Raw genomic sequence first — 18,098 nt, 5'->3', positions numbered from 1 at the left:
GACCTTGAGGGGACCAGCTATTGTTGGGAAAAGGTCACTTATTACCGGCTAATAAAACCTGATTCGTGAGACCCTTTAGATGTGTGTGGGTGGGCCATGTGCTTAGGGGATGATTGCCAACATGTATCTTGTGGGTTTAGATAAAGGATCTTTCTAAAGGAATTTTTATGTTAAAAAGACTTACAGGATCCTGGGGGTTGGGCTAAGATTGCCTTTTCTCCTTAGCAAAGTATGAACATCGAGGCAGTTGAGTCCGTAGAGGAAGGTCCCTCTGCCTGTTTCAAGGGCTTGTCAATGTGCTGCCCTGGGCTTGTGCTTTGTCCTCAGCCAGTCCTCTGTTCCCCCATCAAAAGGGGTTCTTAGGGCAGCCCTGGTGGCTCAGCGGTTTAGCGCGCCTTCGCAGGGCGTGATCCTGGAGACACGGAGTCGAGTCCCACATCGGGCTCCCTACATGGAGCCTGCTTCTCCCTCTGCCTGTGTCTCTGCCTCTCTCTCTCTGCCTGGGTCTCTCATGAATAAATAAATTCTTAAAAAAGGGGGGGGGACTCTTAGGGCAGCATTGAAGACACTGCTTTTGTCTAGAGAATTATGAGGTGAGGTGCCTGAATTTCAGTGTCTTCCAGGATGCCTCTCCAGACATTTTGGTGGAAGTGTTTTTCAGTTTGCTGAATTCACTGACTAGGCAGCTGGCCATTGCAATCTCTCAAAAGCCTCAGGATTGAAACAAAAGAGGGGGTCTGATGGGAGAAAATTGGATGCGCTCAAGTCAGAGGGGCATGCTCCTTAAGGGTTCGTTTGATAGATACTAAGTGTCCACCAAGCCAGAAGCTAGGGATACAAAGTGAGTAAAAATTAGTTCCCCTGTCTTCAGTCTCGGCAATTTGATGGGAAATGTGTAAACAATGGAGGGTGTTACCACATTGTAATAGGACATAGGACTTGTGCTATCAAGGTCATCATTGTTCACTCACAGTCCAGTCAACACATTTCTTCTCACCTAAACAAAAAATAAACAGCAAGTTGTGCAAGACCTTCTCTACCCACTTAAAAGAGAATGTTCTATGTTTCAGGGCATGATCCTAATGAAAGCGGTCATTTTGTGCTAGTGGGGAAAGTTCAGAATCTAGAATCAGAGGACTTGTCTCAAGTTGTCCTTCCCTTCCATTAGCTGTAGGAACGTCGGCAGGTCTCTTAACTTCGCAGACTTCAATTCCCTCCCTGAAATCTATTTGATTGTTGTGGTTGGAGGACAGATAATGAACGCAAAGGACTTCCTCAAGTACACACGTTAATAGTATTGTCACTGTTCTCCTCTCTTAGTGTGAGATCATGAAACTGATGGTTTTAGCATCCGTCCTCCACCTCTTGAAAGACCTCGGTCAACCTTTAAGACAGTTAACAAACAGTTCTCCGTCTTTGCCTAGGGATCCTTAGGAAAATGACCTCCACAGGTCCATCAGGACGTAGTGTCAGAAAGGGAAGGACATGACTTGTCCTAAAAAAGCCAATTCAAAAGGAAATGAATTCCCACTGTGATGGAGACTCTTCAAGCGGCACGCCTACGGGCAGTTCTCCAACCTGCAGCCTCCGGCCACGACTGCAACCCGCAGCTCATTTCCATTTCTCCTGAGTCAGCGGACTCCATGTCTGGGAGGACCGAGGAAGGCTCTCTGGCCGCGGCCGACGCCTCGGCGACGACTGTGGCCGGCCCCTCTATCCACCGACGGAGCCAGACTCTGTGGTCGCGGTTCGGAAATCTGCGCGGGAAGTGGGCGGTGCGTGGTGCGGCGGTGCCGCGCTGTGCCTTGGAGCTGCCCAATCGCGGCGCGCCATTCAGTGCGCGCACGGCAGCCTCGGGTGACCGCCTCACTTAACCGATTTCAGGCGCCCAGGAAGACCTGCCCCTTTGAGCTGCTGAGGGGGCGGGGCGGGGCGGGGCGGGGCGGGGCGGGACCTTGGCGGCGCCCCCCGGTTGGGCGCTTCCTCAGTCGTCGGTCGTGAGAGACAGCAGCAGAAGCCAATCAAAGGGCCGGCGCCCTCTCGGCGCGAGCTCCCGCGCGCCGGGTCGCGGCCGTTACTGGCGGCGCGCGGGGACTCGCAGTGGGTGAGTTCTGGGGGCCGCGCCCACCGCTCGCGGGAGCCATCTTGATCCTCCCGTAGGGCGGGAGGGGCGTGCCCTGCCGCGCCGGGGCGGACGGCACTTGCCGGTTGGTTTCTCGGATTGTAGTATTCAGCCTTACTTGACGCCCCGCCCCGAGGTTAGGTATGAAGATGGGGAGACGTGGGGCCCGGCGGGAAGCCCCTGGGGTGGAGATGAAAGATGGTGGCGCCCCGGATGGAGCCGCGGGGCCTGGGCTCCCGTTGAGTTCCTGCCTGCGGGACGGAGTCAGCTCTCCCCGGGGACGACGCCTGCTTTCCCTGTCAGCAGTTAGTCTCTAAGGGAATTCCACCCTCACCGTTTTGAGTTTTCATCACCTTTCATTTGTCCTTTCGCAGGACGGTGGGGTTAATTTTGTTTGTTTTGTGACTGTATTCCGAGCTCCTTGAACAGTTCCAGGTGCTCAGTAGGTATTCTTGAATGAATATGATGTGACCTAGGGGAAGAGACACAGTTTGCGAAGGCAGAAATGGAAAGTAATGGTTGCAATATGGTGAGAAGTGTTAGGGGAAATAAAAGTTCTCCGACCACGGGGGGCATGTGGGGACACCAAGAACAGAAAGCAAGGACGCCTCCAGGAAAGGCCTTACTGAGGAGGCGACATTTGGACTGAACCATAAATCATGGGTAGGAGTTGGACCAGAAAACTAGGAGCTAAGGGCCAAGGAACTGACCAAGGCATGCAGGTATGGGGAACCACAGGAGCAGTGTGTTCAGTTTGGGGAGAGCAGGTCCATGTGGCTGAACCATAGGCTTTGGCAGAGGGAAGCAGGCCCTGAGGTGCAGATCATGGAGGATCTTGCTAAAGAGTTGAGATTTTATTTCATCCTGTGGGCATGGAAAGCCATGAAGTATTAAACAGAGGACAGAAAATACCTTGTTTACCTTGGGCAAGTTCCTTAACCCGCCTATGTTGCAGTTGCTTAGTCTGATAGAGTAATAATAATAGTTTAAAACATTTTTATGAGGATTAAGTGAGTGTCAGTATAAACTAGAGTAATGCTTCATACAGAACAAGCCTCTATGTACCTCGGTTGTTAGGATTCTCGGCAGTTAGTTGATCACATTGAGATGTTCTGCTAAAGTATAAAAAGCATGCGGTTTGCCTCCAGAAGCACATTTGTTCCTATCCTTTCCACCTACCTGCTATGTTACCCTAAGCAAGTCATTTAATGTTTTAGCCTTAATTTTTGAGGTTTTATTTATTTATTCATGAGAGACAGAGAGAGGCAGAGACATAGGCAGAGGGAGAAGTAGGCTCCATTCAAGGAGACCGACGTGGGACTTGATCCCTGAACTGGGATCATGCCCTGAGCTGAAGGCAGACGCGCAATTGCTGAGCTACCCAGGTGTCCCTTAGCCTTACTTTTTTAAATGCCTGCCTCATATGTCCATGGTGCCTAACACATAACACAATGCTGAGCACATAGTTGATGCTTGGCAAAGTTTAGCTCTCTCTAAAATATTTTTTTCAGGCTGTGGGTTCCAAACCAGTAAGTGGATGGTGAAATCAATTTAGCAGGTTGCAGATCAGCATTTAAACAATAGTGGATGGGAAAAAAAAAATGAAAACTATCAGTATATCATATACCATAAGGCTAAGCATTGTTTTTTCTCAGAATGTTTGTCTCTTTATACATAAGCACATGCATTTGTAGTATGTGTACTTGGGATCTCATACTGTTTATTCCCACCCCCGTAATATTTATTTATTATTATAGACACAAATGTTTTTTAAATAGTTCAGAAGGATAATAACAGGTTGGTTGTCAGAAGGAGACATGTCGGGACACCTGGGTGGCTAAGCAGTTGAGCCCCTGCCTTCCACCCAGGTCGTGATCCTGGGGTCCCGGGATGGAGTCCCACATTTTATTTTGGGATTTTATTTATTTATTCATGAGAGACACAGAGAGAGGCAGAAGGAGAAGCAGGCTGCCTGCAGGGAGCCCGATGTGGGATGGGATCCTGGGACCCCAGAATCACCACCTGGGCCGAAGGCAGGCACCCAACCACTGAGCCATCCAGGTGTCCCAATAAATAAAATCTTAAAAAAAAGATAGGAGACATGTCAATCTCCTATAACTCTCCAGGGTTATCTCCAGTTATCAGCCTCCTCTCTGAGACTGCCCGAGGACCTGAGATGATAATGTGTTTACTTCCCAGGTCATGGAGGACACCCAGGCTATCAACTGGGAGATTGAAGAAGAGGAGGAGACAGAGAGACCCAGTGAAGCCTTGGGGCGTGGCTTAGAGCCTGTAGGGCGGTTGCATATCTTCAGTAGTGCCCATGGACCAGAAAAAGGTCAGTTTCTTGGATGATAAAGTACTGGTATAGGCCTCTTATTTTTATGGGGAGGTAGTTGGACGGTTGTAAGCATCTTTTATATGTCTCGAGGAGATCTGAGTTTTTCACTGGGAATGCAGAGGAGGGGCTGATTGAGTTGATTGCTCCTGGCAAGTACCCTGGACTCAATGGGCTCAATTTTACTTTGGTAGGAGAAGATGAAGAGATTCAGATGGAAATCCAGCATGGTCTGGAAATGAATGGTGGTGATGGTTGCACAACAATGTGACTGTACTTAATGCTACTAAACTGTACACTTAAAAATGGTTAAATGGTAAATTTTATGTATATTTTACTGCAGTAGAAAAAATCCAGTGTGGATGGATGGGGTATTGACAATGAATAATGCATTGCTTATATTCTTCAATACTTATACGTCCTACCGTCTTTTATTTTTCTTATGTGTGTGGGGACTTTGAGTTAGTAGTGGGGTACTTACTTAACAGGAATATTTTCCCGATAGCAGGCCAAGACTCAGGCCTTAACCTATCTATCTCTCTAATTCTTAGATTTTCCCCTGTATCTTGGGAAGAATATGGTAGGCCGAATGCCTGATTGCTCTGTGACCCTGCCCTTTTCATCCATCTCCAAACAACATGCAGTCATTGAAATCTTGGCCTGGGACAAGGCACCTGTCCTCCAAGATTGTGGCAGCCTCAATGGTACTCAAGTCCTAAGGCCTCCTAAGGTCCTAAGCCCAGGGGTGAGTCATCGGCTGAGGGACCAGGAGTTGATTCTCTTTGCTGACTTGCCCTGCCAGTACCATCGCCTGAATGTCCCCCTGCCCTTTGTTTCCCGGGGCCCTCTAACTGTAGAAGAGACACCCAGGGTACAGGGAGGAACTCAACCCCAGGGGCTCCTGTTGGCTGAGGACTCGGAGGAGGAAGTAGGTATGTTTGTATATTGGGAGGGTGGGTGAGAAGATGGGGATGGTGAGTATAGAACAGTCAACTAACTTAATTCCTTTTTACTCTTAGATTCTCCTTCTGAAAGGTGTGTGGTGAAAGAACCAAGGACCTCCCCTTTGGCAGCAGTAGTTCCAGAGAGGTAAGTGCCAAAGGGCCAGACACTTACATCTTTAAAAGGAGGAGGAACCAGGGACTGTAGAATCTATCTGCAAGAGATGATTGTTATGAAAGTGGGGCTGGGGAATTGCACATACTCTTTTGCTCAGCTGAACTTTTATTGAGCATCTCTGATGTGCCAAGTGAGAACTAATTGCTGGAGAGAAAAGAAAGAAACAAACAAACAAACAGCTACTGCCTTGTGTCTGCCCTTAAGGTGCTCATAGTTGAGTGGAGTATTTCTTCTTGGGAAACAGATGCTATCAACCCTTTCTCTTCTGTTCCCTTTTACAGTGATGAAGAGGGGCCTTCTCCTGCCCCAGATGGCCCTGGGCCACCTTTTGCCTTCAACCTGGACAGTGACACAGATGAGGAAGAAAGTCAGCATTCAGCAGCGGGAGAGGCCTCCTTATCTGCCAGAAGAGGCCCCACTGCAGAAACAGAACAGCTGAAAGCTATGACACCTGCAACCCAGCTTGGAAAGGATCAGTGTTCAGTGAAGGAGAGGAACAATAACACAAAAGTTGAGAGGGATGCAAGGAATGGGGTGGTCTCACTTGGGGGGATTCTGGAGAGAAACCAAAGTGCTGGGGAGGACAGTGACACAGATGTGGATGAGAGCAGGCCTCCAGTAAGGCCTGCTGAAGTCCATTTAGAAAGGGCCCAACCTTCTGATTTCATAGACAGTGATACTGATGTGGAAGAAGAACGGATCCCTGCAACACCAGCTGTAGTTCCTATGAAGAAGAGGCAAATCTTCCACAGAGTTAGTACAAAGAGTCTTCAGGAACCTGCTTTGGTACATCTACAGGAGATCCCAGCTGGTAATGATACAGATGTGGAGGAAAGTGAGATCCAACTGGCAGTCCCTCTGGAGAGAAACCAAATTTCCATGGTGATTGACAGCAATACAGATGATGAGGAAGAAGTCTTAGCAGCACTCACTTTGGCACGTCTGAAAGAGAGCGGATCTGATACATGGAACAGAGGTACAGATGTGGAAGAGGACAGGGCCCAACCTGTGGCCCTTCTGGAGCCAAGCCAAACCTCTGCTGGGAGAGATAGTAAGACAGACGTGGAGGAGGAGGGTCTCCCAATGGAAAACAGAAGAACTGTGCCCAAGTGTCATACAGACAAGGCATGCTCAGAAAAGAGGCAGTTTCCTCTCCAAGACAGTGATCTAGAGGTAGATGAAGATAAGAGCTTACTTGAGGTCCACCTGGAGAGAAATCAAGCCTCTGCCACCATAGACATCACACAAGTGGAAGAGAAAGTCCTACCAGGACCAGCTATTATACTTGTGGAGAAGCATCAGGTGCCTGTGGTATGGACAGATCAAACATATGTGGAAGTAGAAGGGGGCCAAGCAAAGCTGCCTGTGATGCACCTAGGGGAACCCCAGCCTCCTCTATCTGAGGACTGTGGGACAGATGTGGAGGAGGACACATCCTTAGCAGCCTCACTGGTGGCAGATACTGGAAAGCACCAGCTTCTAGCAGAAGGGGATGCTGGGACAGAATCGGCTGCACCAGTTCTTGAGCAGGAGAGAGTTCTTGAGGCGAGGGCCCAGGGGGTTTCACTTGTATCACAGGTGGAGCAAGATCTTCTCCCTGTCTCAAAGGAGAACCTTATAGATCTGGTGGTGGACACAGGCACTTCAGGAGAAACCATCCAACCACAGAAAGAGGGAGCCCAGACCCCCACAGAAAGGAAGAGAGAACCACATGTGGACAGGACCAAGAACTGTGGAGACAACCATGGTGGTAAGTGCTGGCCTTCTTCCTTGACCCCGAAAAGAAAGAACGCTTATAGAATATCTTAGTCCACTTGGGGTACTGTAACAGAATACCATAGGCTGGGTGGTTTATAAACAATAGAAATTCTTTCTCATAGTTGTGAAGGCTTAGAAGTCTAAGATCAAAGTTCTGGTATGGGGCAGCCCCAGTGGCACAGCAGTTTAGCGCCCCCTGCAGCCCGGGGTGTGATCCTGCTGGAGACCTGGGATCGAGTCCCACGTCGGGCTCCCTGCATGGAGCCTGCTTCTCCCTCTGCCTGTGTCTCTGCCTCTCTCTCTCTCTCAGTCTGTGTCTCTATGAATAAATAAAATCTTAAAAAAAAACAACAAAGTTCTGGTATGATTGTGTTCTGATGAAGACCTACTTCCTTGTTCATAGGCAGCTGTTGTCTCACTGTGTCCTCATATGGTAGAAGGGCACAAGCTAATTGTGGGGTCTCTTTTATAAGGGTACCAATCCCATTCAGTGGGTTCTACCCTCATGACCTAATCATCTCCCAAAGACCTTACCTCCTAATAAAATCACATTGGGGATTAGGTTTCAACATATGAATTTTGGGTGGGATACAAACATTCAGTCCATTGTAGAGGGCTTGGGGTTGGGGAGAAAATGGTAGAGAAAGAGTAAGGAGTTAAGCATGAGATATGACTTATCTATCTTATATTGCTCCCCCATCAGATTCTGAAGACCTGGACCTACAGGCTACCCAGTGCTTTGTGGAGAGAGAGAATCAGAGCCCAGAAGGTGAGGGCATCTGTGTTGTATGGATGTTGGTGCAAGTGGGAGCTGGGAGCCCAGACTGGTGGTCCTTGAAGGTTGTGAAAGCTGGTGTAGGTGGGGCAGGAGGCCAAGAATGGGTCCCCAGAGTTCTGTGGAAGAGCTAGGCGTGAGCCAGCTTTTCTTCTGCAGCAGTCCAGAGCATGGAGGATGAAGCCACTCAGGCCTTCCTGGCTACTCTACCCCAAGAGTCTGGCCCTTCCTATTACAGCTTCCAGGCCTCAGGTATAAGAAACTCTATCCTTCATGCTCCTAACTTGGCATCATTGCTTTTTCTCTTTACATGTTTCTTTCATATTCTTTGACTTTTTACTGACGTTTCTCCATCTCCATCATTTTTAAAGAGGCTGCTATGAGAACTTCTGTATGCATCTTATTTTTTTGGTCCTCTTCCCAACTTTCCTTTAATGACCAGCTTATGATTATGATTATTAGGTTTATTATTCATGAATTTTTTATTTTAAAAATTTTATTGCTTTATTTGAGGGAGAGAAAGAGAGCACACCTGCACGATTTGGGGAAGGGGTGGAGGGAGAGGGAGAAACAGACTCCCTGCTGAGCAGGGAGCCCCACGTGGGGCTCAATCCCAGGACCCAAGATCATGACCTGAGCCGAAGGCAGGCACTTAACCTACTGAACCACCCAGGCATCCCTATTATTCATGAATTTATCTTAATCTTTTCTCATCCTATTTATTACTTTCCCAATCTGCATCTCTCTCTCTCTGTGTGTGTGTCTCTCTGTCTCTATCTCTCTGTCTCTCTGTCTCTCTCTGTCTCTCTCTCCCTGACTCTACTTCCAGGTGCCCTGGATGAGCCGTGGGAAGTCTTGGCAACACAGCCATTCTGTCCAAGAGAGTCTGAGGCCTCTGAGCCCCAGCCCATTGCTGCCCACATTGATGCCCATGGATCTTGCCCCTCTACACCTAGGACAGCACCACAAGCCCAACATCCAGAGAGCCCAGTTCATGCAGAGCCACTGGGGATTCAAGGCAGAGGGATGCAGACTGTGGAGAAAGACATGGGTACACCAAGAGAAGCACCAGAGGAGGTGGCCCCTGAGAGAGGCCCATTGGACAGGGAAACCAAGAAGCTGCCAGCAGGAGAGAGAGAAGATGTGTTAGGAGAAGAGTTAACTAGAGGGATACGGGTGTTAGCTAGAGATAATCAGGGACAAGAGTCTGACCAAAAGGTGAAAAGTGCAAGTACTGAAAGGAACATGGAGAGTTTAAACATAGAAATTGAGATACCCAGGGAGGCACAAGAGAAAGAGACAGAAAAGCAGTCTATTGCAAGAGAAATATTTGAAAGAGAAGCAGAGAAACCAGTAGTAGAGAGAGAGGGTGAGCCAAGTGGATTAGGCATGAAGGTACCAGAAGTAAAACTGGAGAGAGGCCCACAGAGAGGGGAGATAGAGAAAGGGAGCCAAGACCAGGAAGGGCAGGCCTCCAGTCTAACACCAGAGCCTAGTGCAGGGATGGGGGCCCAGCAGGGACTTGCTTCAGTCCCAGAAGCTTCTGGGAGCCAGTCAGGTGGAGCCCCGATGAGCCCCAGCAGGCAGGAGAGAGGTAAGTGAAGGCAGAGGGGAACCTAAGGTGGTACACAGCACTTGTGCTAAACAACCCCTAAGTGGCTGAGTGCTTAGACCCCAGCTACATACACTTTTTTTCACTTTCTGTCTAGGCCACCTGACTTGCAAGGCGCCACCTGCTGAGAAGGCCTCTGTGGTGAGAACTGCTTTTTCTACCTCCCTCTATTTCATTGTTGCCCCTTCCCCTGACCTTGCTTTAATCTCTTCCTTTCTCCATCTTCCCAATTGTCTTCCATTGTCACCACTCCTTAGTTGGCTCTGTACCTTTCCCTTCACACCTATCATTTTCTGTATCTGTTTCCCAAGGTCTGTCTCCCTCTGCCTGACTTAGAATGTCCTTTTTTTTTTTTTTTCATGTCTTTCCCATCTTTTTCCAGCCATCCTTTTATTACCATCATCCATCTCTGGGGAACACTATACTGGCATGAGGATAGGTCTGTGGGAATGAGGACTGCTTCCTCCCTAGGAAGTTCCAAGTCTCATGAAGGGAGGTCACAGACAAGTGAAGTGCCAGGAACACACTCTAACAATAAACAAGTATCAAGAATAGTATCCAAGTACTGTCTCTCTTCTCTCTGCCTCTTCCTCCCTCACTTACTTCTATTTCTCCTCAGGGTGATCAGGAATCCGCAGATGCTCATCTGCCTGCTGCAGTGCCTGAAGCTTCAACCCCACACCACAACCCCCTCCTCTCTCAGAGTCAAAAACATCCTGTGTCTCAGCCCTTCCTTTCTTCCTCTCCATCTTCTTTAGAGCCCATTCCCAGGACCAGGCAAAATGGGAATCAGGAAGTTCCAGGGACTCCTTTATCCTCAGAGATGGAGCCTCTGTACCCAAAATCCAAAGTCAGGCTCCGAGGGTCCTCCAGGAAGACACTCTCTGCAATTTCTTCTTTAGCCCTTGAACCTCACTCAACCATCCCCACAGACCAGCCCCTCTGTCCTGAGCCCACATCTCGGGTCACTCGGGGCAGGACACGTAGGTCCTCTCTGAAGACCCCTGAACTCCTTGTCCCTGAAGTCCAGCCTTCCACCTCCAAAGACCAGTCTGTCACTGCTGAGCCCATATCTCAAGGCAGGACACGTAAATCTGTCAAGGCTCCTGAACCAGTTGTCTCCACAGCCACTCAGAGCAGGGCACTTAGGTCTTCTGTCAAGACTCCCAAAGTAGACATCTCCACAACCCCTGCGCTCCAGCCTTCTACTTCCAAAGACCAGCCTGTCACCCCTGAGCCCACATCTCAGGTCACTTGGGGCAGGACACGTAGGTCCTCTGTCAAGATCCCTGAACCAACTGTCCCCACAGCCCCTGCACTCCAGCCTTCCACCTCTGAAGACCAGTCTGTCATCACTGAGCACACATCTGGGGGCACTCACAGGAGGACACGTAGGTCTTCTGTCAAGACTCCTGAGCCAATTGTCCCAACAGCTCCTGAATTCCAGCCTACTATCCCCAGAGACCAGCCTGTCACCCCTGAGCCCACATCTCAGGTCACTTGGGGCAGGACACGTAGGTCCTCTGTCAAGACCCCTGAACCAACTGTCCCCACAGCTCCTGAACTTCAGCCGTCTACCTCCAAAGACCAGTCTGTCATCACTGAGCCCACATCAGGAGCCACTCACAGCAGGACACACAGGTCTTCTCTCAAGACTCCTAAGCCAACTGTCCCCACAGCCACTGAGCTCCAGCCTACCACCCACAAAGGCCAGCCTGTCACCCCCAAACGTATATCTCAGGGCAGGACACCTAAGTCTTCTAGCAAGACTAACACATCAGTTGTCTCCACAGTCCCTGAGCTCCAGGCTTGTACCCCCACAGACCAGCCTGTCATCCCCAAACTTGCATTTCAGGCCACTCGGGGTAGGACACAAAGGTTCTCTATCGAGACCCCTGAACCAGTTGCCCCCACAGTGCCTGAACCCCAGCCTTCCATCTCCACAGATCAGCCTGTCACTCCTGAGCCCACATCTCGGGCCACTCGGGGCAGGACACATAGGTCCTTTGTCAAGATGCCCCAGCCAATTGAACCCACAGCCCCTGATCTTGAATCTGTCACCCCCACAGATCAACTGTTCTCCCCCAAGGTTCAGGGAAGTCAGGGTAAGATGCTAAGGTCTTCTACAATAAGTGCTGTGCCAGTTCTTACCACTCCTGAATTCCAGCCTTCTGTCCCCACAGACCAGCCTATTCCCCCTGAGCCCATCTCTCAAGCCAATTGCAGCAGGAGGCTGAGGGCCACTAGGAACCATGAGTCCCTTATAGCTCCCATTATCTGTGAGCCCTACTCTGCACTCCCTGAACCTAAATCTCGGTCCTCAAGGAACCAAAGACAAAGAGCAGTGAGAACAGTTGAGTCCCTCAGGACCATTCCCAAGCCGGCCTTTGCCCAGCTTCCTGAAGCCCCCACTCATGCTACCCAGATCTACAAGTTGGAGGCAGCAGGCAGATCGGAGTTCACCCTGGGGCCCCCACCTAAGGCCTCTCAGAGCCACAAGAGGCCTTTGGCTACTGTGGATTCACCCCCACCTCAAAAACGGCACCAAAGAGGAGAAGTCACCCAGGAGACAGTGTTCCTCAAGGAGGAGGAAGAAGATCCAATGGAGAGGCCAAGGGAGGAGGAGGTGAGGACAGGGCCTGACTGAAGCTAGGAAAGGGCTTGGAGGCTCCGAAACTCCTAGCAAGATCTTTCTCAATCCCAGGATGTAGTGGTTCCAGGACCAGGCAAGAGAAAGAGAGACCAAGCAGAGGAGGAGCCCAAGAGAATCCCAAGCCGCAGTCTTAGACGAACCAAACCTAACCAAGAGTCCACAGTCCCCAAAGTAGGAGAGAAGGGGCATGGGGCTTGGTGGGAGGCAGATGTGGGAGGATGGGAGGATACCAACGGGTTTGGAAACAGGCGCTGATGGCATGGGTTGCTGTGTCCAGCTCAGGCTAACTCCCTCCGCAGGTTCTCTTCACAGGAGTGGTGGATGCCCGTGGTGAGCGGGCAGTGCTGGCCCTGGGGGGGAGTCTGGCCAGCTCAGTGGCAGAGGCTTCCCACTTGGTGACTGATCGAGTCCGCCGTACGGTCAAGTTCCTGTGTGCTCTGGGGCGGGGGATTCCCATCCTCTCCTTGGATTGGCTCCACCAGGTGAGAGGCTAGAAGATGACAGAAGAGGTACCATGGCAGAAAACTACTCTTAGGGTGCCCTAGAAAGGGGAAGGAGGGGCCCAGGAAGACAAGGGAGGTGAGTGAAGCAGAAAGCTTAATTCAAAAAACATTTTGTAAGCTCCCTCCAAATGCTAGGTAGAAGAGCTGGGTGGTGAGCTGGGCTGAGCTTTGATGCTGACTGCTACTGTCCTTAGTCCCACAAGGCTGGTTGCTTTTTGCCCCCGGATGAATATGTGGTGACTGATCCTGAGCAGGAGAAGAACTTTGGCTTCAGCCTTCGAGATGCCCTGAGCCGGGCTCGGGAGCAAAGGTTGCTGGAGGTAGGAGGCTGTCTTGTGCCCCATGCTCCAACCCTCCCTCCTGAGGTTCCCCAGCTATTCATAGCCTCTCAGTGCATACATCTGTGGCCTCTACCATTTTCTTTCTCTTAGGGCTATGAGATCCATGTGACTCCAGGAGTCCAGCCACCACCACCTCAGATGGGAGAGATCATCAGCTGCTGTGGAGGCACTGTACTACCCAGCATGCCCCGGTCTTATAAGGTATGGGTGGGAACACAAGTATTGAGGGGATAAGGGAGCCCTGTAGTATGTAAAGGGATAGGAATGAAGGAAAAGTCTGTTGATTCCAAGTGGATTTATTTGTATTGTATTTTAAAAATTTTCAAACATACAGAGAGAACCTTTATTATCAATGAACCTCCATATATCAATCACTCAGAATTAACAAGGTAGTTTAGATTTTGCTACATTTTCTTCATGTATTGTTTTTCTATGCTGAACTAATTTATTTTTTAGTTGTTGTTTTTTTTTTTTTTTAAGATTTATTTATTCATGAGAGACAGAGAGGCAGAGATACAGGTAGAGAGAGAAACAGGCTCCTCCAAGGGAGCCCGATGTGAGACTTGATCTTGGATCCTGCGATCACACCCTGAGCTGCAGGCAGACGCTCAACTGCTGAGCCACTCAGGTGTCCCTTGCTGAACTATTTTAAAGGAAACTGCATACATCATATTATTTCCCCCTATATACTTAAAGTATCCTTTTCTAAGAAATTATGTACTTTTTTTAACGTAATGACAATGCAATTATTGATCCATAACAAAATTAACAATAGCTTCTTAGTCATTTTCTCATACTCCATTAGTCAGATTTCTCCAGTTGGCCAAAAAGTTCTCCTTACAGTTCAAATCAGGATTTAAACAAGGTCTATGTATTGCCACAATTGCATATCTCTTTATTCTCTTTCACTCTAGAAGATCTTCCCCCCACCCAACCCACCCAGGCTTTTTTTTTTTTTTTTTATTCCATTGACTTCCTGCAGAAACTAGGTCAGCTGTTTTTTAGAATGTTCCCGTCTGGGTTTTACTGTTTGCCCCCATGCTGTGTCATTTATCTTGTTCTTTTACATTCCTTATAAACTATAGTTAATTTTAAAAGCTTGAATAGGGATGCCTGAGTGGCTCAGCAGTTTGGCACCTGCCTTCGGCCCAGAGTGTGATCTTGAAGACAGAGGATTGAGTCTCACATCGGGCTCCCTTGCATGGAGCCTGCTTCTCCCTCTGCCTTTGTCTCTGCCTCTCTCTCTGTGTCTCTCATGAATAAATAAATAAAATCTTTAAAATAAAAAAAAATTTTAAATAAAAATAAAAGCTTGAATAAATTCAGGTTTGGCTTTTCTGGCAAGAGTACTTTTGGCAAGTGCTTCATATCAGGGAGTCTATTTCAGTGATGCTGAAACTGATTCGTGGGTTCTGAACCTATTCCTAGAATTCTTTTTCACCCCTGACTTTGTCTTTGCTGTCTTTCCCCAGCCTCAGAGAGTTGTGATTACATGCTCCCAGGACTTCCCTCGATGCTCTATTCCTTTTCGGATTGGGCTGCCCATCCTCTCACCTGAGTTCCTGCTAACAGGAGTGCTAAAGCAGGAAGCCAAGCCAGAGGCGTTCATCTTCTCCACTTTGGAAATGTCATCCTCCTGAAAATGTCACTACAATACTCTTTTCCCTCCCAGACCAGTGAATAAAAGTGTTAGAGTAAGATTTGGAAGAAAGAACCTAGGGCTTTAGAGAGGATTGGGGTAACTTGACCTGACTTATCTTGGAATATTATGGGTAAACAACAGATAGGGAGGTCTGGAGCCACAGATTTCTTAAGTGGTCACTTAGGGTTGGGTGGTACCATACTCAGATATCTTAGCAGAACTGATGTACTTACTGTTCTGGGCAGACACAGTATCCTACCTCCTGTTTGGAAGCCACTTCTTTTCCTCTTACTGGGATCCTTACTCTCCTCTGAAAGATAGTGGAACAGTTTTAGTGTCAGGAACTTGAAGGGATGCTGGGAGTGAGTAAATTTGAGGTTGGAGTTATGGAATCCTCTAGAATATTTTCCTTTCTCCTCCATCGTGTTAGAAGCGTTCTTTAGCTTTGACTTTGAGCAAATCTCTGCACTTTTCTGGCCTGCTTTTCCAGTGTTTACAAAATTAGCTTAGGTTTAACGTCTGATAAATAAATATTCACTCTGTGCCTTATGGTGTAGTGCGGTTTTTTGTTTTTGTTTTAGTGCGGTTTTTTTTTTTAAACATAAATTTAAATTTTAAGAAAGTTGGTTGATTACAATGATATGGAGAAATTATAACCCTTATTATACATTCCTGGTAGGAATATAAAATGGATCAGCTACTGTGGTAAACAACCTGACAGTTTCTCAAAAAAAATTAGATGTAGAATTACCAAATGACCCAGTAATTCCATTAGTAGGTATACACCCAAAAGAATTAAAGAGTGTTCAAACAAATACTTGTACAAAAATGTTTATATCCACACTTCACAAGAGCAAAAAGGTGAAAAGAAAAATGTCTATCAACATTATTTATGTGAATAAATACGTGGAATATCTATACAGTGGAATATTATTCATCCATAAAGGGAGATGAAATACTGATTCATGTTACAGTGTTTTAAGGATGAACTTTCAAAAGCATTATACTAAGTGAAAGGACCCAAACACAAAAGGTCACCTTGGATGATTCCACTTACATGAAATACCTAGAATAGGTAAGTGCATAGAGACAGAGTAGAGTGGTTGTTGCCAGAAGCAGGGGAAGTGGGGAATGGCTGCTTAATGGGTACAGGGATTTATTTTGGAGGGATGCAAATGCTTTGAACTAGAGATAAGGTGACTGCCCAAATTATGAATGTATTAAATGTCACTAGACTTTTTTTTTTTTTTTTAAAGATTTATTTATTCATGAGAGACACAGAGAAAGGCAGAGACACGGGCAGAGGGAAAAGCAGTCTCCCTGCAGGAAACCTGATGAGGGACTTAATCCCGGACCCCAGGATCATGCCCTGAGCTGAAGGTAGACGCTCAACTGCTGAGCCACCCAGGCATCCCTAGACTATTCTTTTTAAAATAATTTTGTTAGGGATCCCTGGGTGGCGCAGCGGTTTGGCGCCTGCCTCTGGCCCAGGGCGCGATCCTGAAGACTCGGGATTGAATCCCACATCGGGCTCCCGGTGCATGGGGCCTGCTTCTCCCTCTGCCTGTGTCTCTGACTCTCTCTCTCTCTCTCTGTGACTATCATAAATAAAAATTAAAAAAATAATAATAAAATAGAATAATTTTGTTACGTGAATTTCACCTTAATAAAAATGATGGGTGATTAGTTTGTGACTTTTCTGCGAGTAAATTATACTTAAGTTTGTAAAACTTTGGTGTAGTAGAAAGAACATGAGCTTTACCAAATGCTGCTCACTTTTAAACATACAAACATGTCTCAATAAATATTAAGCACAGCCATTGTAGGTGTGGCACATGATAGGACCCAAATAAATGTTAGTCTGCTTGTATAACTCGGAGCCTGTACTGTGTAAAACTGACTATGGCCTTGAGGTCCTCAGGATTCCTTACAATTTCAGCTGCCTCTATATTCCCACTTAGCACTTGTGCCCTCCTACTTAGTGACATTGAAGTGCCCCAGTTTAAATTTCTGGAAAATAGAGATCATTTTTTACATTTTCAATAAATACTATATAGCTTGTAGCACAAATGAGAAGTATCTCTATCAGAGTCCTAGCAGAAAATGATGGTACAGTGAAATTAGAAAAATTTGAAGACTGGGGCGCCTGGGTGGCTCAGTGATTGAGCATCTATCTGCCTTTGGCTCAGGTCACGATCCTGGGGTCCTGGGATGGAGTCCCTGCATGAGGCTCCCTGCAGGCAGAATGCTTCTCCCTCTGCCTGTGTCTCTGCTTCTCTCTCTCTATCTCATGAATAAATAAAATCTTGAAAAAATAATTTGGAGAAAGTTTAATAAAGTGAAAATTACAAAGAGTTGGGAGAGTTAGAGCAATCATGATGTTGCAGTACTCCAGTACCCACAGCTCTTGTGTCCACACCTTAACTCCTAATGCTTGACAGAAAGGAGCAGTTATGCAGAGAGGGCTTCCTCAACGAAAGCTGTGATTTTTTTTTTTAAAGCCCCAAAAGCTGTGATTTTCATTGATACAGTGAATTCAGGACAACTTCTTGAAGCGAAAGCAGGGGGTGGAGGGTGCATCTGGAGGAAAAACCTAAGATGTCTGGTAGCAGTTTACGACAGCATTGATTAAGAGGAGGGTAGGAGTATGGGACTCCAAGAGGAGTGTAAAGGCTGTGGGATGCTGTCTAGCAATTTTCTCATTCATGAACCCACAGGACTAGCAGCAACTTAATTCTCATCTTGGTAAATTTTCTTTGTATTTCCTCTGTCTATAAGCCACGGGATTTCACTTAATGATGTCTCACTTCCCTGCTACGGTCATAGCTACTCTGACTAGGTCCTTAGCAACAAGATCTTTAATTCTGATGGAGGAAAACATTACTTATACTTTTTCAGATATATCAGTCTGTAGGTATTACAAACAGGTCCGAAGGAAAATGTGTTCAGAAAATAGATCTTGGCGGTTTCTCACTAATAAGTGGGGTCAGACTAATAATAAGCTTGCAGAGTAAAGTCATAGATAGTGAATTATCGCAGGCTTGGATGAAATTAATATACTACAAAGTTTACAACAAAATTTTCTATCACAAATATTTTAACATTGTTACGCTCATGATTACCTATCAACAGCCTTTGGCATTATTAGAAATAATCTGTAAGTGTTACAAGACGTTTTTTGTCCTTGGCAAGTGGAGAGAATAAGTTACAGAATAAACATTAATTTACTTTATGG

General features: G+C 47.3%; 1 protein-coding gene across 9 annotated transcripts; it reads left to right on the top strand.

Annotated features, from left to right (window-relative positions):
* Positions 1-1,956: 1,956 nt before the first annotated feature.
* MDC1 (mediator of DNA damage checkpoint 1) lies at positions 1,957-15,412 on the top strand. Of its 9 annotated transcripts, none has more exons than XM_038553439.1 (15): positions 1,957-2,104; positions 4,322-4,460; positions 5,012-5,392; positions 5,480-5,549; positions 5,861-7,329; positions 8,041-8,106; positions 8,272-8,364; positions 8,942-9,706; positions 9,822-9,865; positions 10,344-12,350; positions 12,429-12,548; positions 12,677-12,859; positions 13,075-13,200; positions 13,312-13,422; positions 14,694-15,412. In XM_038553439.1, the coding sequence occupies exons 2-15, from the start codon at positions 4,325-4,327 to the stop codon at positions 14,859-14,861; spliced, it is 5,739 nt and encodes a 1,912-aa protein (XP_038409367.1). In that variant the 5' UTR covers positions 1,957-2,104; positions 4,322-4,324; the 3' UTR covers positions 14,862-15,412. The 9 variants fall into 9 exon arrangements, with proteins under 9 accessions (XP_038409367.1, XP_038409366.1, XP_038409368.1 ...); XM_038553438.1 differs by lacking the exon at positions 1,957-2,104 and adding an exon at positions 2,111-2,263; XM_038553440.1 differs by lacking the exon at positions 1,957-2,104 and adding an exon at positions 2,114-2,258.
* Positions 15,413-18,098: the final 2,686 nt, after the last annotated feature.

This window comes from Canis lupus, chromosome 12, assembly GCF_011100685.1.
Source record: "Canis lupus familiaris isolate Mischka breed German Shepherd chromosome 12, alternate assembly UU_Cfam_GSD_1.0, whole genome shotgun sequence".
NCBI classification, from domain to species: Eukaryota; Metazoa; Chordata; class Mammalia; order Carnivora; family Canidae; genus Canis; species Canis lupus.
The sequence above is the reverse complement of the archived record's forward strand: the minus strand, read 5'-3'. Positions and strand labels throughout refer to the sequence as shown.

Bases quoted from the DNA above. Each gene is read 5' to 3' on its own strand.
- MDC1 (XM_038553436.1), top strand. The intron at 5,550-5,860 runs GTAAGTGCCAAA...TCCCTTTTACAG, and splicing joins GCAGCAGTAGTTCCAGAGAG to TGATGAAGAGGGGCCTTCTC. The intron at 9,707-9,821 runs GTAAGTGAAGGC...CTTTCTGTCTAG, and splicing joins CCCCAGCAGGCAGGAGAGAG to GCCACCTGACTTGCAAGGCG.